A 25,647-nucleotide genomic window follows, 5' to 3' on the forward strand; every position below is an offset into this window, starting at 1 on the left:
TCCCTGCCTGGAAGGCCCTCCTGAGGCTTTTTACTTATGCAAATATAGCATGCTTTATGGAGAAAGCATTGGATGCTCTCTTGGGGATTTGGGTTTTTAAATCCTTATGATTTTCTTTTTTTTCAGTAGCTAGATGCATTACTTTGGGCAAGCAATTTAATCTCTAGCCCTAGTTTTCTTATCTATAAAATGAGGAAGAAATGAAATAGAAGATTTCACTAACCTTCCTTCCAGCTTCAAAAGTCCTTCAAGGGCTTCCCTGGTGGCGCAGTGGTTGGGAGTACGCCTGCTGATGCAGGGGGTGCGGGTTCATGCCCCGGTCCAGGAGGGTCCCACGTGCCGCAGAGCGGCTGGGCCCGTGGGCCGTGGCCCTTGGCCGCTGGGCCTGCGCGTCCGGAGCCTGTGCTCCGCGGTGGGAGGGGCCGCAGCTCTGAGAGGCCCACACACAGCAAAAAAAAAAAAAAAAAAAAGTCCTTCAAAATTCAGGCTAAGACTGACATTAGCCATCAGGCAATTCTCAGCCACTCCAACTCAAACCAGTAGCTTTTCTTCCCAGAACCCTACCAGCCTATAATGACATCCGAGTCTTTCTCCCAGATGGGATTTTAATTAGTGTTATTTTACCATTCTAGTTTTTCCAGTTCTGCTCTGATTTTCTATGGAATGCTCAGTAAATCCTATTGAATTCCTGTTAGAAAGGCACAGAGAGAAAGTTATACCATCAGAACAGTGAGGTCTGGCTGTGGATTTGGGGATCTGTGGATGCATGTCATATGAAAACCGGAGTGGCTCTGATTTAATTTGAAAGGATCTGCAGGAAAGGTAATTAGGGTTAAGAGCCTAATGAATTAAACTTGCTTTCCCTCTTGAGGGAAAAAGAGGTTGGTTTTAAGAAGCTTCGGAGATCAGGGCCAGGTTTTCCATGCTGTAAAGTGTTAGCCAAAGAAAGTTTGAAAAAGTGGAAAAAATCAAAGATGTATAGCTCTGTGTAGGTTTTTAAAAGTTGATTTTAAGAAAATAACCTCCTATGTATCCTGCTGTGCTTCTGAATCACTAAGGAGCTGCAGAGGAAGCCCGTAGAGCAAACTACTGTGTTGCCTCAAAGGATCCCATCTCAGACTCTAAAGGCCAATGATTGTGAACATCAAGAAAATGAATTTTTGATTTAAACTGTTTATGGAGATATTATATATAGTCTAAATGGTTAGGCAAGTGGTAACATGATAAACTAATATTTGCTAAACATTTATTATGTCAAAATAACATAATAAAAATAACAATATAACAAGTAACAATAATAAAAATAGCTAACACAAATAGCATTTACAGTATGAATTATGCTGTCATAAGTACTTTACATATATTAACTCATTTAATCCTCACAACAACCTTTTTTTTTTTTTTTGCGGTATGTGGGCCTCTCACTGTTGTGGCCTCTCCCGTTGCGGAGCACAGGCTCCGGACGCACAGGCTCAACGGCCATGGCTCACGGGCCCAGCTGCTCCGCGGCATGTGGGATCTTCCCAGACCGGGGCACGAACCCGTGTCCCCTACATCGGCAGGCGGACTCTCAACCACTGTGCCACCAGGGAAGCCCAACAACCATTTTTTATGTGGGGAAACTGAGGCACCAAAAATTAAGTAACCTGCTTAAGGTCACACGTACTAGATACCTAAGCTGGGACTCATACCTTGGCAGTTTGGCTCCATAAGGCCACTGGGTATCACAAACATGGGTGTGTTTGTGTGTGCATGTGTGTGTTGCACGGGGGAGGTATTGTCATTTTTATGTTACAGATGATGAAACCAACACTCAGAGACATAAAGTGACTTGCTGGTAACCATCAGGGCTGAACTTCAAACTCACGATCATTAAACCCATATTCTTTCACCTGTATCACACATTTAGCCCTAGAAGTGTTGCCGTTACTTAATAAATGTCTATTTTGTGCCAGGTGATAGTACTTTAGAAAGTTTATAAAAGAAAGACAGAGATTGAAAGATCTAACTACACATTAACCCTCATGGCTAATCATCACCATATCCATGCAGAAAAGGTCTGAGGATCTTCAGTTTGTATATAAGGAAACAGAAACAAAAAATTTACAACTATGGCCAAGGCTGCCCACAATAATTGGGAGAAACACCATTTTTGGAAGCTAGTGCTCTCAAATTCTGGCCACAGTTGTCCTCTCGTCAAAGTCTGCTGTTGGTATTTAACTCTCCCAGGAAGTTAGGAGTGAGGAGAGGTTGGGAAAGGGAGGTGGGTCATTAAGTTTTCTTTTTACCTTGAGGCCTCAGAAACATTATACTGTCCATAGCCAAAAGCCCAGCATGGGAAAGACAGTGGGGGCAATATTGTGAAAGCACATCCACGCCAAGCAGCCGGGTTGAAATGTCCCAGTGAGAGTGATGAGGCTGACCCGGAAACACCTGCCACAGCATCAGGGAAGGCGGTGTTGCAAGTCCACAGTGATTCTGGTTTTAAATGCCTATGATTGTCAGAATGGGTGGGGAAGGAACTGCAAATGCCTTATTCATGTGGAGTGTGCAAAACTAGGCTTTCATCTAACCTTAGTTTAATGGAATTAAATTTTTGGAAGAGACTGAAGATAAAATTACTTATACCTCTGGGCTCTCCAAGCTTGATGAAACCTGTGTGCATGAACCTGAGGTGACATGGATTTTGATGGAGTTCTATGACTGTGATGGCAGTCGTATTGGTAGAAACTGCTGTCTTACAAGACAGTGCTTCTCACAGTAGGGTTCCAGAAGCATCAGCATCACCTGAAAACTTGTTAGAAATGTATATATGTGGCCCCCGACCCAGCCTTATTAGGTCAAAAACTTGGAGTCCAGCAAAGCAGTGTTTTAATGAAACTTTCAGAGGTTTCTGATGCACTAAAGTCTGAGAACTACTCCACTAGGAAAATGAAACATCCAGTTTCTAGTTTTGTCTCCTTTTCTCCTATCTTTTTTCTTTCTCACTTCATTACCCTGCTGTGATGAAGGGAGAGTTTGGGAGACAATCTCCATGTATTGGAGAGTCCCTTCCTCTTTCACTATCTAGAATACTTTGTGACATTTCCACCTCTGGTTTGAGAAAAAATAGACTGTTCTGTGTAAACATTATAAAAGAAATCATTTTGTTTTAGTCAGTATTTATCTAGGTAGATATCTCTATATTTCTTTTGTAAACTTCCTAAGATGATTTCAAGGAAGGGTATTAGCTACATATAAGCTGTGGCTGAGATAGTTTCTAGAGAAAAGTTACCTATAGTGTTATGTTAGGAATCCCGGAGTGCTGTGAAATGTGTGTGTTTGTGTGTGTTGTATGCACAAGTGTGTGCATGTGTGTGTTGTCTGGTATGCACCAAGGATGGATGTGCACATCGGGCAGCCTACCATGGTGGAAGATCTCATGGTTGGGACTCTGTCATTTCGCATATGACTCTAACCTGTGAGAAGGTAGAACTTTGAATGGATGAAGCATCCGAAGGTGGAACAGCTTCATGGACCACTTTCCACCTTGGAATATCATGGGATACTCTTGCGGGCAGATGCCCCAGACAGACCTGTTCTGAAATCGTTATGGGATGCTTTTCTTCAACAAAGCAAGTTGGTAGTGAGCCAGCACAAAGCAATAAATTATGTCCCTTTTAGCAACACCCACACCTTCCTTTAGTCCTTTGAATTTAGAAGGTTGGTGGGAGGGCAGAGAGAGAACAAAAGCCCTAAATAGCCAGAAGGCATTGTATATTTTTACTTTTGGTTCTATCCCTGACTAATCTCAGTGTAAAACTAAACTGCTAAAGGAAAATGTTAGGGAATGCATTTAGCATTTGAAACTCAAACCCATATCATCTCTCTAAATCAGTGTTCTGACAAAGGCTTTGATAAGATGGTAGAGGTGGATAAATGTCAAGTAAACAGTTAAAAATTGTAGCGATAACACGTAATATCTAATATTTGTGAATACCATCTTACAGTTAAATGGTGTCCACCGATTTGGCTTCCTTCGAATATTTATCACACCCTTTCCTTCTTCATTTCCACATTTGGATCCCTAGTTCATATTTTTTAATCTGAGTGACTGAAATAACATCTTAGATTCCCTGCCTTAAAGAGTCTCCCACTATAAAAAGTCTTAAGAGTGGTAAAGAACACTCTTCCTTGGCTTTATTTTATTCCTGTCACCTTGAAATTCCTCTTCTCAAATTCCTTTGTTAAATTCTTTTTCACATAAATAGACACTCTTTCTGATGTTAACTTCCTCTCCATGTTCCCACTGTTTCTCAATTCTCTTTTCTCTCTTCGGATAATTTTCTCCAAACGCTCTTTCCTCTGCCTCGAAACAGAACAAATCTGCCTCTTCAAAAGGAGCTCACTCTGTTCTTCCTCAGGATCTTCTTGGCAACCATCTCTCCCTCTTGAACACCCTCACTGGGGTCCTTGATCTCAGGTGCCCTAGTGGGCCACCCAAACTGCTCGATGTTCCCGATTAGCACCCCACTTATTTATTTCCATGTGCTTCTCCCTATAAAGTCCACGCCCTCTTCTCTCCCTTGCAAATCCAGTGCATCCTTAGGAAGCTCCTCTGCGAAGCCTTCCTTAACACGTTAGGGGGTGGAGTTAGTTGATCTCTCCTCTAGGGTTCTTTGGGACTTTGTACATTGACTTGTTAAAAAAAAAAAAACGGTATCTGTTAGGATGTGTTCCACTGCTAGTCACAGGAACCCTGACTCAGACAGACTTAAGCAACATGGCAATTTATTATCTCCCATAACTAGAAGTCCGGAGAAGAGTAGTCTTCAGGGCTGGCTGATTCAGCAACTACTGTTGTTTTCAAGGATGCAGGTTTCTTTTCCTTTTCTCCGCTCTGCCATTCCCAGTGCTGACTTCAATGCCGGGCTGGGAGCGAGGTGGGCATGGCAGTTCCTGGTGTCCTGACCAGGCACAATAATAGCCTGAGGAAGAAGAGAGCTCATCTCTCCTCGGCCCCTCTTTTAGGATGTCAAAACTTTTCTAAGAAGCCTCCTAGCAAGCTTTTCTTCACGTTTTATTGACAGGAATAGAGTTACATGCCTTTTAGTACCAATTATCAGCAAGGGGAACAGAAACACCCTTGGAACTGAGAGAGAGGTCACCTTACCCCGAGCACATGTGGGGAGGGATGGTTAGCCGAAGAAATCAGGGTTTTGTTGGGAAAAAGAGGGGATAGATGCTGAGTTGCCAATCAGCAGTGTCTGATACCCTTATTAAGTTGAAATATCATATTACGTAGTTTAAGGATTTATCTTGTTTTTTCAGTAAGAGACAACACCTCATTTATTTAGATCATTCTTGGTAGCCACTCCGTGCATAGAGAGTGAAAGAACTACAAAACTCAGTTCTTCAATCTTCATGTATTAACTACATTTTCTTGAGGCTCCTAAATTCTCTCCAATGTCACGTGGCATTTAAATATACCTGTGTGATAGTCTGATGCATGTGTATAGGAAGAGAATCTGAAAGGAGCCCGCTGGAGTGTGCCATGCAGTGTGGCAGTGTGCGTGATAGTGTGTGCACACAATCACTGGTCTGAACATAGCCAAAGAGATTTCAACATGTTGTGTTTTAAAAACCATACTGTTATCCATTTCGTTATATATAAATATGGTCATTATATATAAAAGTAAATCCCCATCTATATTCCTCTGAGAAAATTCTCTTTAAGATAACATTTCAGCATCATGTAGAATGACTAAACAAGATGCAGGGGAACTGGTTATGAAATGCAGGCTTAATATAAGAAGACACTTAGGAAACCCTTGTACCTTATTCTCACTGGAAATCAGGATCATAGGATTGGGCAGAAGGAAGACGCCTGGTAGGATTAAAATACTTTAATATTTTATGATCAGGGCCATATTTTATTCATTTTTATAATTCCCACAAGTCCTAGAGCAACGCCTTCCATGTCTGTAGCATGAAAGCAGAAGGAGGGAGGAAGGGAGTGGGGTTTTCTCATATTTTCAAAGTGGAGAATGGAGGGCCAGTCCAGAAAGAGGAGGCTCATATTTCTAAGTGTTTCGCATTTGAGTGCTCGTGAGGCTCTTTCCTCCTTCCTTCCTGCGTCCCTCCTTTCCTCTCCCACAGACATCACCATGCCAACTGTATGTCAGGCATCCGCTATGAGAGTTATATTGCAAGCTCTGTAAGGACAGGAACATCACAACATTTGGTGTGATGCTCCTTACATGAGACATTTTAAAATGTCGGTCACTGACTAACTACATAAACTCAGAGGATCCTTTTCTTCTTGAATCCAAGGGAGTTTGTGGACTTGGAGAAAGTTGGGTTATAACTGCCTAAAGTGTTTGGCTTTTCTAGAGAAAAAAGAGATGAAGAATAGCACAGCTTCTGCCCTAAACAGTCTCATTATCCAATGGGGGTGACAAAGCCAAACTCTACAGAGCAGTGCTGAACAATATATATCTTTATATGAAATGGGGCCAGAAAGGGTGTGGTGCAAACTATAAGTACTCAAAGATTAGGGAACTTAGTGAGTACAGGCTGCATCAGAGCACAGGTCCCCCAGCTGGGACTTGAGATGGACTTTGTAGGATTGTGAGGACCTTAGGGATGAGGTCTGTTTTCCAAGATCTGTCTTGGGGGTTTGTGTGCTTCTGGGGCAAGGTCAGCGTTCACTAGAAAGCAAGTTCCCACTGCTGTCACCCTAGTTGCCCAGATGCTCAAACTTGTAGACCCAGGGGATGCATCTGGACTAGAGTTTCTGCTTGGAGAAGGTAATGCCACCAGCCGGCCAAGTGACAGAGCTCAGCAAAGTGTCATGCTTGTGAGGATACAACCTGGGGTCAGGGCTATGCACACATGTGTTTGTGGTATTGCTTTGCTGGGACAGGCTGCCTCCTTTTCTCCTTGGGCAGGTAGGGTTCTGGTTCGTGGCTTACCAAAGAGAGTACTGGTTTGTGTCCATAAGTCATGGTAGACAGTCCCCTCTTTTCTTCTTCTGTGCACAAGTGGTTGATGTTCTGTTTACCCTGTATCTTTGTGGGAGTATAAAAATAACCCCTTTTCATTAGCATTTTCTTCCTACTAGCAATCCTACTTTATCTGTCACCTGCTGTCCTGCAATACTGGGCTGGAGTGTGTTAACTCAACATTCTGCGTTTGTGTCAGCATACAGCTAAAGCTCTGAGTGGCTGTCAAAAGCATTATGAGGCTCTCTGAGTAGATGTCTGGCCTCCAACATTAAGGATTTTCTCGTTGCTGCTACTGCACACAAATGCTGGATGCATTTCTTAACCGAGTGCATGGTGAGGCTGCAGCTTCCCCACTGGCCCTTGTACTGTGCCAAGATGTTGATTCCTCTCAACTCTTGGGATTGGGGAGAAGGAGGGCCAGGGCCTTCTGTCTAGTGTGTTAATTTGGGTCCTCCAAGAAGCAGATGCTGGAGAGAGATTAGCTGTGCAAAATGTTTATTGGGGGAAAATTCCTTTGAGGAAAAATGGGGAGGGAGACTGCGGATGCTGGGCCAGCTATCAGGTCTTGGAGCAGCCCAACCAACCCCTGTGGAGAGAGGGAAGGAGGGGAGGCTGCGTAGGAAAAGGTTTAGGCTGCGGTGCAGTTCTAAGAAAGGTTGGGCAAAGCTGATGTGGAGTCTTTGAGCCATGGTGACCCTTCAGAGGAGTCCCATATCCCTGTCTTAGTGCCCCTGCTGCGATCAGTCATTGGCTGGGTTCAGCATGACTGCAGTCATGAATTCCAGACCATTGGTCAGACTACATACTCCTCGTAGTGGGAGATCTATCTGCAAGGTGCATTTTCATGGCTATTACATCTGGTCACCTCTGGCAGCGAGGAGCTTACTCCACTTACTCCAGTGTGCCGTTCTCGAACGCTGGAACCAGAGATGGTACAGAGGGCCAGGCACGGCCATTTAGCTTTTGAGGCATTGTATGAATTTAACCACAGAAACCCAGGTACTAAGCACTTGTTATTATGACAAATACTTGTTTCCCCTGCTTGAGAAAAAATGGTGGACACTACATGTTTACTTCTTGCTACCGCACTGAAAGCATATTGCAAAAATAAGCGGCTCACGGCTCACCCTTTGGGAATTTCAGATATTACCAATACAGGTTCTCTCCATTCAGGCCCTATGCATGTAGTACCTTGTTTCCCTTCTTTATATTCCATTTAGCAGAAAGCAGAGGTCATAGTATCATCCACGGTAATTGCCAAGTAACTTTTAGAAAATGAGTCCTTCCTAGGATTCCACTAGAGTGTTGGAAAAGTGATGTTCTTACACAGGCACCCTAAACCATGTGCAGTGTATGTGGTGTGTCTTCCCTTCTCTTTCCTGACTTGTTTTATTGTAGTCATTTGACACAGCACATGGAAGGCTGCCCACTGTTCTATGATGGGTCAAGTGCTTGTGGTGGTTACATACCCATCACTTATTTTTTCTTGCTGGCAAAGGTTAAGATAAAATATTTCTCACTGTTATGGGGGAGTGGGCCAAATACTGAAGCAGGAACAAGTAAGGTAAAAATATTTTTGACAGAAATCTGCTTTCATTCTCACCTATTACTCTAGCTCTCTACATTATTGCCAAAGTGATAGATCTTATATGAAAATCTGACTGTTTTACTGTCCTGCCTAAAATCTTTCAATAGTTCTATATTACCATTGGGTTAAAAATAAAAACTTCTTAGCATGACAGAGGAGTCTCTTTATGACCTGGCCCCTGTGGTCTAGAGTTTTTCTCTCTCTTTGTCTCTGTCTCTGTCTCTCTCCACCTATTCTCTTCTTACTCTACTGCTGATTCCCTAAATCCATCAGATTTCTTAAATTCCTCTGTATTTATACATTATATTATTAGGTTATCCTAGTGACTGTTAACACAGAACCACTCACATTTCAGTGACTACACAAGTGAAGTTAACTTTTCACTCAAGTAACAGTCCAGTGCAGGTTTTCCTGGTTGGCGGATGGCTTTCCCCTACCTGGTGTCTCAGGGACGCAGATTTCTTCAATGTGGTGACTCTGTCTACCTATACCTATAGGGCCTTTGTTTCTGCCCCATCCATATGATAAATGGGGAAAGAGAAGGGAGAAAACTCACCTACTTCTTCAGTGCTGTGGCACACATCACTTTTGCTTATATTCCATTGGTGAGAACCCAAGCAAACGCCAGAGAGCTGGAAACACAATCTATGGCCAAGCAGCCACTTCCTGACAACTATTCTACGCATTGGCAGACAAAAATCCTAGGGAACATTTATCTGTCTCTGCCGTAACTCACGTGCTGCCACCCACATGTGCAGCCTGGATCCCAACTCATTCCTTGATTCAGGTCATCTGGACAAATCTTATGTGACCTTCTAAGATTCATCTAAAGCTTTGCATCATTCACAGAGCCTTGGAGTGTCTCCTCTTTATACTCGTATAACACAGGGCACTTACCAGCGGTCATAGCACACGTCACGTTGTATTATAATTGTTTGCTTATGGATCTTCACTTTATAAACTTCAGCTCCTGTAGGACTGGGACTGTATTTTTATTTTAAGTCTATAAATGTCTGAAACAAAATATGCACCCAACAAATGTTTTATTGAATAAATGAAAGGCCATTAGATGACTAGATTTACAAAAGAGTGGTTAAAACCTCCAAACTTTGATGTTTTAATGAGTGAACTGTGGATTTATCCTAAAACAAATACATCAATCCTAATTTTAAATTGAGGAATGTGTGGACCTCTAAAGTTTCTTTGTGATTTTGTTAATAAATCCACAATATTAAGAGAGTTCACATTTATCATATTATCATGAGCATCCTAACAGAGTCTGTAAACTCAAAAGTCAAGGATTGTCACTTGAGTTCAACTCTTTGCTAAGGGAATATTGTATCATTAGAATGCATTTGGCTGCAGGTAAGCAGAAACTTGATTTTACATTGTTTGAAAAATTAGAAAATGTATTATGTCACATAACAGGAAGTCTAGAATTAGGGTAGCTCCAGGATAGGTTGATCCAGGGCTCAGTGAAGGCATCCAGGACCTGGGTTCTGTCTATATCTCAGTCCAACCATCCTCAGGATATTGACTGTGTCCTTGGACTATGTCCCCTCAAGGTCACAAGATACCTGCCAGCAAAAAATAGAGAAACATATTGTCTTGATCATATCCTGAGGGAGAGAATAAGAACACTTGTCCCCTAACCACAGTATATAAGTGCAACCTTTTAGTCTGATGGGGCTGTCTCAGATATGTGCTGATCTGTGGACCAGAAACTTTCTCCAGGGGAATTCCATCTCCTGACTGATTAGATTACAGTATCTCTCATGGAGCCAAGGTTTTCTTGAGCACTTGGATGGATAGAAGAGGTGGGTAGCTCTTCTCTCCAAAACCTGTGGATCCATTAGGAAGGAGAAAAGGAGAAGTATTAACAGTGTCCATCGCAAATATTTTAACAATACAGTCTGTTGAGCTGGTATCTATGGAAGAGTGAACAATTTTCTAAACCAGGCAACGACCCTTTCTCCTGCCACCTACACAAGTTACAAATCATGTATTTGAAAGCATCTAGTGATGAACATTTTAGATTACATTTCTCCAGTGCAATTATTTATTCTTTATTTTAGGCCTTGTAATGGGATTAATTTTACGATACGCTACAGCACCAACTGATATTGAAAGTGGAACTGTGTATGATTGTGGAAAACTGGTCTTCAGCCCTTCAACTCTGCTGATTAATATCACTGACCAAGTTTATGAATATAAATACAAGAGAGAAATAAGCCGGCACAACATCAATCCTCATCAAGGCAACGCTATACTTGAAAAGGTAAGGATCCTCCCTCTCTGGTCACATATTTTTGTTTTCCAGTATAAATAATTGCGTCATATATGAGCCACCATAAGTAACGCATCCATACACATACATATGCCCTTTTTCAACACCACACTAATGGGGTGATTTAGCTAAGTGGTTAATGCCTTGATATACTCTGATTTTAAGCTCAGTTGTCTGTATTTTTTTTCTAGAAGTTGGAAAAATAATGCTTTTTATTATAACTGTTTTGCAAGCCACAGTTACATTAGGTAAAAAGATAATAGTAATTAAGCTGACTCTGCCTTTCATGTTACTTGATTCAAGTTTTCACATTTTTTTTTTTTTTTAATTTTTGGTTGCGTTGGTTGCTGCACATGGGCTTCCTCTAGTTGCAGTGAGCAGGGGCTACTCTTTGTTGTGGTGCGCGGGCTTCTTGCAGTGGCTTCTCTTGTTGCAAAGCACAGGCTCTAGGCGCGCAGGCTTCAATAGTTGTGGCATACGGGCTTAGTAGTTGCGGTGCTTGGGCTCAGTAGTTGGGCTTAGTCGTTGTGGCTCGCGGACTCTCAAGCACAGGCTCAGTAGTTGTGGCGCACGGGCTTAGTTGCTCCACGGCATGTGGGATCTTCCCAGACCAAGGATGGAACCTGTGTCCCCTGCATTGGCAGGCGGATTCTTAACCGCTGCACTACCAGGGAAGTCCCACATGTGTGTTTTAAGTGTTGTTGTATGTATTACCAGCTGGCTATGCAGTTTAAATCTCCCTTAAGTCAAAAGGAAAATGGAGGAGAATAAAAAAATTTTCACTTGCAAGCCTTGATCTAGAATGGCTGACTTTTAGCTGCCAACACAAAACATTGGCCACTTGGCTGTTTATAAATACACTGACACACAGTCAATCTCAAGAGATCTTGACTCCATCAGTTTAGTTAGGGAATCTTAGATTGAAAAAAGAATTGTGAAGTTACTCATCTTTTAAAAATGTTTTTATTATTGCAAATGCGTGAATTTCTTCAGTTATTAGGAGGGAAACTTTCTTCTACTATCAGGACTCTGGGTCAGAAAACAGGTGAGATTACCTTCTGTGGTGTCTTGTGTGTGGATCAGTCTTTGGAATAAGTGAATTTGTGTTTAACAACACAAGTACATGCTAAGAATCAGGATCTTATGAGGTTTATTCTAGATCGTTTTGTGTCAGAGCCGAGAACTTCCTTGCTATTACGGAAGTGCACTTTATCAATTTTATCCCATATAAATTTAGTTTTCTTTTAAAATACACATTTTTTTTTCATTTCAAGAGATTTGAGACAGGAGGGGAGATACATGATCTGGATTTTTCTTCATTCAAGATGAGTAATTTCTAGTGGTTTTTTTTTCACATTGTCTTCCACTAGCACATTCTAGATTAACTTCCTCCTAGCACTTGGTGAGGGCTCAGGAAAGTCAAACTGATTATACTACTAGCCTAAATCAGACTTAGTAAAGTGAAGTGAAGCACAAAAAAGCAAATTAAATAATGTATTTCTGAAGTAAATAGGAGCAACTTCTAGATCTGCTATTTTGGATGATCTCTTCCATGAGATTGTTTCTATTTACATGAATAATAGAAAACTATCTATCTTGAAATAATTTTTTTAAAGTGACCTTGTCAGCGGCATAATTTAAACACTGTCTTCAGTTTTACTTTGCTTAGTATCAGAACATAAATTATTTCCCTCCTCATTCTCTTACCTATTTAATCTGCATTTCTAAGCAGCACTATTTCTCCAAACAGGTTGGCCACCACCACCACCCCCCATCCCAAAGATGCTGATAATTATCTCTGTTTTATTTATAGCAAATTGTTCTCTAACAGGAGAGCCTACAAACACCTGATCAGACATTTTGTTACTGTGTTGTTCACCTATTGATTTGTTTTTATTAGCAGCCAAACTCCAATGTTTGCTTTTGAAAAATTAAGGCAAGAGATGGAGAAAATGTCTAAGTTTCTGGGGCCTTCTTGATCTTTTCATTGGGTGGATTATGAGTTCTGCACATGAAATGTTTCAATGACCTTGAAGGCTCAAGTATTTTATAGACTACCTTCTAAATTGTGTGACTTATTGACTCACAATTAGCATTTGTTCCTCGTGGCATCCCAGGTTGGCAATAGGCAGCTCAGTACCCAGGGTAAATCCTCCAGCTCCTTGCTGGTGGAGAAAGGGGCATCCACTGGTACACTTACCATATTAGACAACTTTAGGTGGAAAGGATCATTTTTATAAATGGCCAGAGTATATCTTAACACACATTTGTTGCTTAAGTGCCAATTTTGGGGGACCCTAGTTAGTCTGCAAAAATGAAATGCCCATAGTCTGTATTTGTTACTGGGAATTGTCCACTGCATGCAAGTATTCATATCAATCGAGCAATTAATTTATGTCAGATGCAAAAGAATTCCAAAAAAGGGCCTGTTTATTGGAAGGCTTATAGGGAGGTAACATGGAGTAATGGGAAAAAAATTCAGGACCAGATAGATCTGCCATCTATCCTGAGTAAATTCCTTGAACTTCCTAATCTCCAACTTTTTTATTTGTAAAGTGGGGAGATTAGAACTATTTTGTAGGATTGTTTTAATGTTTAAATGAGATGATGTATATAAAGTACCTGTCGTAAGGCCCTTTATGTTGCTGTCACTGCCTCTACTCCTACTTCCACTGCCACTTCTAATACCACTGCCAACACCATCACCACTGCACTACCTCCAAGACCAGTGCTACCATTGCTGCTACTAATATTTGAATGCTTAATATATGCCAGGGATTAATAAAATATGTGGATTTTTTTCCATTTATTTAACATCCCTTGGGGAGATAAGACCAATGTATAATATACATTAGTATATAATTCAGTTCTAAATTGTATCATATAGACAATGAGAATTATGAAGCTTTACGGATTAGTTGTCATAGATACTTGAGTTTGTTAGGGAGTCTTTCTGGAGGACGTGGAACTTGAGAAGGGCTTTGAAATGTGGCTATGGCTTGAATAGGCAGCAGGATTGAGTTCAGAAAGATGTGGGCAGGACTGGAGGGTGAGGCTGCAGGAAGTGATTATCTAGGTGAAAAGGGAAGAAAGGCTTCATCAACGCTTTGGATCAACAGAACCTGCTTGATTTATAGGAACACTGTGAAGAGAAGAATCTAAGATTCTAAGGCTTCAGGTCTGGCTGGGAGAATGTGGGAGTCCTAGGATAGAGGCAAGGGAGGGAAGGAAGATTTGTGGAAGAGGATGGGTGAAAATGACTGTGGATCTGCATCTGGAGAGAGATCATCTAATTTAGAGCAAGAAAGAGCCCTGGGCTTCCCTGGTGGCGCAGTGGTTGAGAGTCTGCCTGCCGATGCAGGGGATGCGGGTTCGTGCCCCGGTCCGGGAAGATCCCACATGCCGCGGAGCGGCTGGGCCCGTGAGCCATGGCTGCTGAGCCTGCGCGTCCCGAGGCCGCAGCAGTGAGAAGCCCGCGTATCGCAAAAAAAAAAAAAAAAAAAAAAAAAAAAAGAAAGAAAGAGCCCTGACTTGATTAAGTTGAACTCCATCATTTTAGAGAAGAGTAAAAGAAGAACTTAAGCCCTAAAATTGATTTAAGTCAGTGATTTTCAAACTTGTCTGAATTTTGGAATCATTTGAAGCTGCAAAAAATCCTGATGCTTGTGTTCCACCCCTGGAGTTTGTCATTTTACTGGTTTGGGGTGCCACCTGAGCTTTGGAACTTTTCGAAGATCACCAGGTGATTCTTTTTTTTTTTATATACAGCAGGTTCTTATTACTTATCTATTTTGTACATATTAGTGTATAAATGTCAATCCCAATCTCTCAGTTCAACCCCCTCCCCGCCCCTGCTTTTCCCTCTTTCACCAGGTGATTCTAATGGGCAGACAAGTTTGGGAACCACTGATTTTGGTCCTGTGTTGTGTTCAGGTGAATATAGTGAGGAGAGAAATGCCACTTTTCTGCTTCTTCTCCTCACCTCCACTGCTGCAGATCTATCAGCCCCTTTTATACACAAAGTACTTTTCTTGCTTCTGGACCTCTACACATGTTATTCTTTTTGCCTAAAATGGTTTTACTCCTTCTCTTTGGGTGTCAGCCTCCTTCTTATCCCTAGAATCTTGAAATGCCATCCCTTCAGAGAGGGCTTGCGCTGTGATTTTCTCACACTGTATCCCCTCTCTCTCTTTATCTCCTGCCCTCTCTTTTGTTTCAAAGTACTTAGCACCATATGAAATTTTATATGTATTTTCTTGCTTATTAATTATCATTCTTACATTGTTTGATGTCCACTAGACTGTAAACTTCACAAAGGCAGGGATCATGCCTTTTTTATTGACCAGTGTATCCCCAAAGATTACCACGGTGCCCGATGCATATTGCTGCTAAATAAATAGCTTGTGAATGAATGAAGGAGTAAATGGAAGAATCTGAGAGCTTGGTGGAGTATATACAGCTAGACTATTTGGAAGTTATCATCTTGGAGTTGGTAGAATAGTGTCCTGCACACTTAATGGTTGAAGAGATTAAGATATTATCTAATCTTAGTTGTGTACATATAGATAGAAATTCATATCCAGAGAAATTACATGGTAGGTCCAGGGCCCCACTACTGGTCAGAGGCAGAACGGAGACCCATAGCACTTTACTCTGAGTCCTGAGTGATGTATCATATCCCACACCATTGGACAGGCTCTTGAGTGGCCCTGTGGACAGAGAAGGACTGAGGCCTGGGCTATCTTACGCTGAGATAGGTGGAAGGAGGTGAGGACCAGTGCTGGAAAGAGAAGAGGATGGTCAGAATTACAGAAAGAGGTCTAGCACCATGGTGTTACAGAAGCCATTGGTGCGGCTCCACTGGGACCTTTTTCTTTGTGGTACAGATTTAAGGGAGTATTTGGCCTTTTTTTCCAAAAGTTACAGGATGAGGAAATGAGTTTTACTCTCAGAAGAATGTAGTTTAAGGGCTTGGATGAAATTTCTGACTTCAGGATTTGAAGAGGCTGAAATAAATTCCTGTGCTATAGAATCATCTCTTGGAGTACTTGTAAGAGCACGTGCGTTTCTGAAACGGTTAGGCCTTGATGTGTTTGGAAACAGCTCTGGGCTTGATGGCTCCCTGAGTTTCTTCCAATAAGAAGGTATAAAACTGGAAAATGTGAGAGCTGTTGGCACGTATATATGCAGCAGTGTACTGTGCTTTTATGCCACATTATAAACATATAAAAATTTCAGGAAATACCATATGCCAAGCTTCTTTTGGTCATGCTCAGTGCAGATAAGGAAAAAATATTTTCGCTTAAAGATGTGTGAAAACAGTATTTTTCTATATGTTAGGAGCAGCTGATGATCTCAAAACAACCTTCTGAGAGAATAAAACTAGATCGTGTTGCTTTGTATCTATCCAGTTAATGTTTCCAACACTGTTTGTCAAACTGTTCTGTGGATCTAATGTATCCTTAAGTAGTTTTAACTGAGTGGGGCCTATATTCTATTACACAGTGGCTTTACAGACATTAATTTGTTACAGAGTATTTAGGCATACTAAAATGTCTACTAAGCATTTCTGAATTTCATATCAATAGGAAGTTTAAATCTTGCTCTTGAAGAGCAGGAGATAAAAGAACTTTCTCCATCACTCATTCATTCATTCATTCTTTCAACACAAGTGAACTGAGTGAGTCTCATCCGTTTCAATTCTGAAATAAAGAATGATCTCAAAGAGTTTATTAGTAAATTGGGGAAAACACATCATATGAATAAATGAACAAATACACCACAAGACAGCTATCAAAGGAGTGGGTCAGATACCACAGACATTCAGAGGGTGCAATATTATTTCTTGTTAGGGTGACAGGAAAGATTTCAAAGAAGGATAGCTGATTAACTCTGGTGGTGATATATGTAGTGTGTGAAGGTAGGAGAGTCATTCCAAGCAGAGATAAAAGCATGATGTGGAGGTAGAAAAAGGGGTAGAGAGTATTCCAAGAAAGAAAAGCATTTCCGATAATCTGAAGTACGGAAGACCAGTGAAACATAGTGTGGGAATAAAGGCAGATCTTGGTTACGGAATCCCTTAAATGCCAGGCCGAGTAATGCCTACTCTATTGGTAGTCAGTGGAAGAGTGCAATGTTGACAAAAGGAAAGAAATAGTTAGGCTCCTGTGTACAAAGTAGAGAATGAAAGCAGAGAGACAGATGAGGCTAAGCTTGAATGGTAACCAAGAGGCAGATGGAAGAGAAGCAAGGAAGGAAGACGCTGTAGAGTTTGGGCCAATTGGGCACAAGGAGGAAGAGTATAGCTAATTCTGCTACCCTCTCTTGTGGGTTCACAGAGAGTGGCAGGACAGAAATGGAGACCTTAAAAGTTAAGGGAAGGAGCTGGTTTGTAGTGGAAAATCATAAGTATAGTTTAAAACTGATGAATGAATTAATTTGTCTCATCATTAATTTATTTATCATTGACTTAACACATTATGTTTTTCCACATTGAGTTGGAAAGGTCAGCAGACCATTTGGCTGGAAAAGTCTTGCAGACCCAGTAGGTTTTCAAAAAGTTGTCAGCACGGTTAAATTTATACTTCCTATAATTTATAAGTCAGTTGACTGTAATGTGAAAAGTCGAAGGAAACTACCCAGTGAAATGTTTGTGCCAAGTCTTCACTTCCTGTGTGACAAATGACACTATCATTTGGTAAGGAAAGTTACCATTTGGTAAGGAGTAAGTTACACTGCTGAGTAATCTGTCCTATTGTTGCAGTAAAGAGAATTACCAGGTAAATAGGTCAGACTGAAGCTATTATCAATTGTGTTGATAATACTGTATATTTTTGAGATATTTTAAGGAAGTCCTTATAGCCACAGCTAATTATATGACTTTAAAAAATAATTTTGTATTTGCAGTATCAAAACATCAGTGTCTTAATATTTTTCTCACTGTCCAACTTTTTCTGATGGTGATTTTGACTGTTTGTCGTTCAGTCTTAATACTCACATATTTATTTGTAAATTATTTCTGTTCTTTCCAGTCTTTCTTTTTGCTTGATTATTCTGGCTCAGAGGCAAGCTCTTCTAGTAACAGGAACAGCTTGATCAGAAGGAGTCATCAGACCATGAGATAAATATGTGCAGTTAGTGCTGGGACACTTTTGGAGAAGATAAAGAAAAGACAGGAAAGAAATCTCTAAAACTGTTCTAGGCACAATGAGAGAAGCAAGCATCACGATAAATCAGCACTTTGGGTTTGGAGAAACATTTGTAGGACACTATCAATTATTTCTCCATTCTGTAGAGAACAGGGATTCATGATTTATGTTTCTTTATCATGACAAGTCTTGACTCTTACACGTGAGATTGTCCTGGGGGATCTCAAGCTTGGCAGAGCGTGGGATGAGGCTGTTTGGATAGACTTAGGTACTTTCATCATAAATCTTAGTTAAGAGATCTGTTGTTAATAAAGAAAGCTGACATTTTAAATTTGCTTTATCTGTTTTCTTCCACCTTTGTTCAACTTTCTTTGTAGAGCGTTGGCCTGAGAAATGATTTCAGAAATGTCTCGACTCTAAATATTCCATTAAATTTTTTCCCCAATTTTATTGAGATAAAATTAACATATAAAATTATATTAGTTTAAGGTGTACAACATAATGATTTTATATAGATATATAGATATCTATATATCTATATCAAATGCAAAATGATCATCGCAATAAGTTTAGTTAACATTCATCACCTCACGTAGTTACAAATTTTTTTGTGATGAGGACTTTTAACTTTGTAACAACTTTCGAATATACAATACAATGTTATTAACTAGAGTCACCATGCTGTCCATTATATCCCCAGGATTTATTTACCTTATAACTGGAACTTTGTATCTTTGGACCACTTTCAACCATTTTTCACACTCCTCATCTCTCAGGTCTCGCAGCGACCAATCTGTTCTCTGTTTCCATGAGTTCGTTGTTTTTCTTCTTTTTAGATTCCAAGTTAGTGAGATCACACAGTAGTTGCCTTTCGCTGTCTTATGTCACTTAGCGTAATGTTCTCAAGGTCCATCCATGTTGTTGCAAATGGCAGGGTTTCCTGCTTTTGTACGGTCGAATAATTCAGTTGCATATATCTCTATATATACACCACATTTTCTTAATCCAATTATCCATCAGTGGACACTTAGGTCATTTCCATGTCTTGGCTATTGTAAATAATGAGACAATGAACATGGGTGTGTGGCTACCTCTCGAAGATCCTAACTTCAATTCCTTTGGATATATTCTCAGAAGTGGGATTGCTGGATCATATGGTAGATCTATTTTTTAATTTTTTGAGAAACCTCCATATTGTTTTCCATGCTGGCTGCACCAATTTTCATTCCCACAAACAGTGTGAAAAGTGTTCCTTTTTCTCTACATCATGGTCAACACTTGTTACCTTTTGTCTTTCTGATAATAGCCATTCTGACAGGTGTGAGATGATATCTCCTGTGTCCTTGTGATTTTGATTTGCATTTCCCTGGTGATTAGTTCCATTTGGTTTTAATTTAGTCATTGAACAACATAGATTTTCTTTAGTTATTTAGTCATTCAACAAATATTTATTGATTGGACACTAATCATATGCCAGTTTGTTTTAGATGATGCAAATACAGTAGTGAACAAAACAAAGTCCTCAATCTCATGGAGCTTAGGTTCTAGGGGAGAGATAGATGAAGTACAGTTCAACATAAGCATTCATAATCTAATGCCAGATGGAGACACGTGCTATAAAGAAAGGTTAACAAAATGAGGGGATGGCGAGAGAAGTGTATTTAGGTATGTCCTGCAGGGAAGGTCTCATTGAGGAGGTGAAGCTGGAGCCAAGATCTGAATGAAGTTGGAGTGAGCCATGCAGAGATCTGTAAGCAGAGAATTTCAAAACAGAGGGCAAAACTAAATAAGACTAGATGCCTTTGCTTTCTGGAGGTCATTTTCTTCCCTTGCCAGTTCTTTGCTATATTTTTCATCAACATCCAAGACCATTTTTGTCTATACAAAAAGTTCTGGAAAAATTCTATTTGTTGTGTTTGAGAAGGGTAGAGGAGAAGAAGAGAGACGTCCACTTGGACTGGGCAGTGAAAATGCAGAAAATGTAGAAATAACAGAACACCGTGCCCCAAAGACAGGCAGGCTCTGCCTAGCATCCTGGCAACTTTTGCAGTCTGGCCTTCAGAAGGCACAGTCCAGACACGAAGGAGTTATTCTACTACAGTTTGATTGTAACTTGGAGCACCCCCAATGCAGGGTTAGGAATTACCCTAGACAGATCTGTGTGGTAGAGTTTGGATTAAGCCCTTGCCACCTGGAAGGCAGCTCGGCTTTCTAACACAGAGCTATGGAGGCAGCACTCAAAAACTCTTAGGACTTCCTTTCTTCTACTTCACAGATCATCACTCAGGACTCATGTTCTAAGGAAACTGACCACTGGAACATTTATTTGTGGCGGGGATTGCATTCCAACCAGCTGTCTGATTTTATTTCTTAACAAAAAGCCTAGCTACTCAAAATAATGTAAAAACTGTTGGTGGCAATGGTCTCTTGGAGTGTCATGTGATTAGAGCACAGATTGGACTGATATCTCTCATACTCACTCTTCGCTGGGAAAGGAAAGAAGTCATGTGAAAGTGTATGAGTAGGATGAACACTGGCATGGTGCTCTTTCTAACATGACAAAATTTGATAAGAGGAGAGCAGCTATGGAGTAAAGGGATAGCTTCTCAGATTCTTGGCTTCGAGCCCGAGAAAATATCCCGGACCACCATGGAGAGAAACAACTGAGATGCCCACCCATCTTCCAATCACCTCTGCCTTCTGACTATTGCCTGGTCTTGGACCATCTTAGCACGTCCATTTGGTCATCCATTTGCCTGGTTCCAGAAGGGACTTAAAGTGGTAGCACAGACACATTTTTAGGAAATATGGGAGCCAGCATGGCAGACCACACCGTGGACTAGCATTTTGGGGTGCCATGTAGCCATCCACTTAGCTATCAAAGGACAGGTTTTCAAAGCTATTTTGGGGGGATGGGGGTGGCTGAGGGCTCTGAAGCTATTCTCTCCACTTCCCTATGCTACTCAGTTCAAGATCATGGTGAAATATATTCCATGGGAGGCCAGTCTTAAAAGAATGACTTATACTTTGTTATTTGATTCTATTTTCTGTAATTATTAATGTCTTGTATTTATTGTGTGTTAGAACAAAATATTCCTCCTAGGTGATCTTTCCAAAAAACACCAAAATGTTATTCTTTTAAACATCAACACATACGTGCTGGGAACTGGCGTGTATGAGGCAGCATAATATGGTTAGAGCCCCACGCTGCAATCAGAATACCTGGGTTTAAATCCCTGGTCTACCTTTTTTTTTTTTTTTTTTTTTTGCAGTACGCGGGCCTCTCACTGTTGTGGCCTCTCCCGTTGCGGAGCACAGGCTCCGGACGTGCAGGCTCAGCGGCCATGGCTCACGGGCCCAGCCACTCTGCAGCATGTGGGATCTTCCCGGACCGGGGCATGAACCCGCGTCCCCTGCATCGGCAGGCGGACTCTCAACCACTGCGCCACCAGGGAAGCCCCCGGTCTACCTTTAACCTGATCTTTAGCATGTGACCTAACCGTTGGTGCCTTTGTTTCGTCAAATGAGGCAATACTAGTACCAACCTCAAAAGGTTATTATGAGGACTAAATTAAATAATTCATGTAACCAGATAATATGTTACAGCATTAATAAGTCCTCAGTAAATATTAATTGTTATTATTAGGCACCAGCTAACTGCTAAGTACTTTAAAACACTGATTTCCATACTTTGATATGTGCATCAGTAAAACACTATTATGTGTACCTAATATATGCCTATTTATTTACAAATGAGATGAAAGTACTATTGTACCAATGTACTGTGTATATTAAAAAGCAGTATCAAACTAGAATTTTTTAAAGGATGAGATAAAAATAAAATATAAAAAGTTTTTTGCACACTCAGGTGGATCACCTTGTTTACTTCCTAACATATGTACACCTCAACTTAAGGACCAATAGAATAGTTCATATTTTATTAAAATTTTATTTTTATTTTAACTATTTTTGATGTTTCCCGAAAAATTCTGCTCTTCTCTGAAATCTTACTATATTCTGAGTCTCAGCAGCACCAGTACGTACACGGGCTCTTGGCCTGAGATAGGGATGCTCTTAGGGGCTGTTAGCTTTGTGAGAACATTCAGTCCCACCCTAAGTGATCCCACACTGCCATACTTCAGTACCTAGTTCTGTCGTCTCAAAGCTCCAGCGGGTGTCCTCCTACTGTATCTTAGCTGAGTTGTAAATTAAGATTTATATCGATGATGTTGGATTAATGTCTGCCTCCTCACCAGACTCTAGGCCCCAGGAAAGGAGGAGGGACCAGGTCTGTCTGTGGTCACACTGTATTCCCAGCTGACAGCACATGCGTGCTGGTGCCTGGCACATGGTTGATACTCTGTGGACCCTGGCAAGTGAGTGGGTGATATAATGAAGTATTCTCCTCTGCTTTTCAGTTGCAGCTTCTCACTGCTGCTGTCCTGTCTTAGTTGTCAGCCATTTTATACCCAAGGATCTATCACAGATTTCTCCTCAGAGTGAAGTGCCAGGGCTTTGTGATGACTTTTTGCTACTCAGAGGGTTGAATTGCTGGCAGCCTCATCTCCAAATAATTAAGTAAGGATAGAGGGAGAGGGAGAAAAGGAGGCTGGGTACAGGAGAGACAAACAGAGGGAGAGAGAAGGAGGGAGGGAGAAAGAGAGATTTCTCATAAAGCTTATAGTCTCAGTAGATAAAACTTAACATGGATCTTTCAATTTCTTTCCTCTTTGCTTGATTCCTTCTAAAACATTAAACTGTGGCGAGAGTGCACATTTATCATTGCTGGGCTGCAGTGAGTAGTTATAGAAGGTTCCATCCAACTGCATTTCCTGGTTCTTCCCAAAGGTCATTAAGAAGCTCCTCATTAGTAGCTTATACAGCCTGAAGGTAGGATAGGCATCAGTGGCACAGGAAGGGTGGGGACCATCAAGAGAGGTGAGAACCTTAAGGAAGCTGTGCATTTAACTGGCTTGTCTCCTGATGCCATGTGAGCCTGTCTTGCCTTAGGAGTCTCCCAGCTGCTCCTCTCAGATCCATTTTTAATTATAAGGCTAACTAGACATGGTCTGATTTACAGAGTTCTGCCTCAGGTGGAGGTGTTTGAATCAAGAATGTCTACAAATTCAGATTCTCTTCACTGCTCCTTTTTTGTTTTGTTTTGTTTTGGTTTTTTGGCCATGCCGCACGGCATGCAGGATATTAGTTCCCCAACCAGGGGTAGAACCCGTGCCCCCTGCAGTGGAAGCACAGAGTCCTAACCACTGGACCATCAGGGAAGTCCCCCCTTCACCATTCTTTCTGACTATTGGGTTCCTAGAGGACTCAGAGGTGGAGTTTAGTGGGATGGTTAAGTGCCCTTGAGATCAACACCTTATGAATGGAAGAGGAAGAAAGCCTGAGAGGGCCAAGGGAGAAGTTAAGCTGTGATGCAGGCCCAACAATTTTGTCTAACTCCCTGGGAAGCTCTGGAGTTAGACTGGCTCTTCAGAGTCATTCACAGTTGAACTGAGATGGCCTGGACTCTAAAATACCAAATCATTTTGTCTTTGGATGTGGGCTACTCTGGGAAGGGTGTGACTCTGTGTGAGCTGGCTCTTTTCAGTCTTGGCAACCTCTGAAGGGGCTGACAGTATTCTAAGCAGCAGAGGTGACAAAGCCTTCAATGAAGGAAAATCCCCGTGTCTAACACATTGACCCTTGTAGGGGAGAAAAATCCTTCTTTCTGCCTGTCTAGGTTTTTGACTAGGGCCCTTGTAACAGAAGACAGATTAACAAGAGAAAGACAAACAGAAGTTTATTAACGTATTTATTTCATGTATACCTGGGAGAAATCTAGGGAATGAGTAACCCAAAGAGATGGCTTAGAATTCAGGCTTCAGTACCATCTTTAGCTAAAATAACGAAGTGTGTAAGGGAGGCAAGTTTTAGGAAGGTGACCAGGACATGTATGGTAAAGAGGGTAAGGTTATTATGCAGATTTAAGTCTGTGCCTTTTTTATTGATAAGTTTCATATGATTTAGAGTCATCCTTCTCTTCCTAGAAGGAAACACCCTTACAAACGGGTAAGTTTCCTGATGTAAGTTTCCCTTACAAAAGGATAACTTCTAGTCTGTTTTCAGAGCTTCTCCTGTGTCTGCTGTTTCTCAAAATAATCAGATCAAAATAATTCTAAGGCCAAAAAGGCATATTTTGGGGGATATAATATATTCTGGTCTCCTATACCTTCAATAGTCTGAGAAGCTTTATATAGGTTATGTGTGCAAGTAGAGTACCCAAATGATGAGTTAAAACATAGTTGAAGTAAAATAATGCAGTGGAGTACTGAGAGTCTGTGCTCTGAGAGCTGATTATTTATTAAATATCCAGGAATCTGCAAGCCAGTTGATCAAACATTGGCAACTTGAAATGGGCCGTGGTAGGAGTATTTAGACTACAGAAATTGTCAACTGCTGCAAATCGGGGCTTGTAGGCTTTTTTTACTCCAGAGAGATGATTTACTAGCATACCACTGAATATATGCCTATACCATTGCATTTTTAGGAGAACTGAAAATATCCACACGCCACATGTTTCATCTCACAAAAAAGTTCTTTCTCACATGGTGATTGTCTTAAAATTTCACTATTAGAGCTTCATATCTTCAGCTTGAACTGACTACCTCTAAGGTGATATAGAGAAATGCGTAAGGTTTATGTCTTTGTCCTTTTGGGCAGCTATAACAAAAATTACCATAGCCTGGATGACTTAAACAACAAACATTTATTTCTCACAGTTTTAGAAGGTGGAAAGCCCAAGATCAGGTCACCAGCATATTTGGTATCTGGTGAGAGCTAGCCTTCTGATTCATAGATGGCTATCTTCCTGCTGTGTGTCCTTATGTGATAGAAATAATGAGAGCGCTCTCTCAGTTTTCTTTTATAAGGACATTAATCCCATGTATGAGGGCTCTACCCTCACAACCTAATCACCTCCCAAAGGCACCACCTCCTAATACCAACAACTTAGGGGTTGGATTTCAACATATGAATTTTGAAGAGATGCAAATATTCAGTTCATTGCAGTTTTGCAGTTACACCTAGGGCTGAATTCTACCTCTGCCACTTTCAGCATTGAGACTTGGAGAAGTTAACTTCTCATATTTTTCTTTATCTATAAAACCGGGATCAGTGATACCCACTTTAGCTTTACAAAATAAAGGAGAAAAAGTTATTTAGTGTTAGGTGTGCTGTAAATGTTACTCTGCTTCCTTAACATCGGCCCTTGGCAAGCATGGCTTTCCTCCTTGAGACAAAGTTTGAAGTAGGCATGTTGAAGGAAGTTTGGTGTTGTTTTTTTAATGCATCATTTTTAAGGTGAATGCACTGTTTGAAAAATACATCATTTTAATTTTAAATCAAGATGTATGGTATCATTTTCTGCTGACTTCAGCACCTCCCCCCCGACCCCACTTCCCCCAAATCCCTTCAAGCATGCCTGCTATGACTGTAGTCCTTGCTGACTCAGCCCTTTCCTGTCCAGCTTCCCCAGGCCAGTTGCTCTGTGGTGAGGTCTTGTGATGGGGAAGCTGCAAGCACACTTCAAAACTAAGGACCAAAAAGATAATGCAAACTCAGAAAAATTGTAAGGCAAAAAAG

At 41.0% G+C, this 25,647-nt stretch overlaps 1 protein-coding gene across 1 annotated transcript in view; it reads left to right on the forward strand.

Annotated features, from left to right (window-relative positions):
* Positions 1 to 25,647, forward strand: part of SLC9A9 (solute carrier family 9 member A9) — a 538,561-nt gene that overhangs the window by 5,230 nt on the left and 507,684 nt on the right. The window contains exon 2 of the mRNA XM_019934313.3: positions 10,650 to 10,852. Coding sequence (XP_019789872.2) covers positions 10,650 to 10,852 — 203 coding nt within the window. The remainder of the gene's footprint in view (positions 1 to 10,649; positions 10,853 to 25,647) is intronic.

This window comes from Tursiops truncatus, chromosome 4 (assembly GCF_011762595.2).
Source record: "Tursiops truncatus isolate mTurTru1 chromosome 4, mTurTru1.mat.Y, whole genome shotgun sequence".
Taxonomy (NCBI): Eukaryota; Metazoa; Chordata; class Mammalia; order Artiodactyla; family Delphinidae; genus Tursiops; species Tursiops truncatus.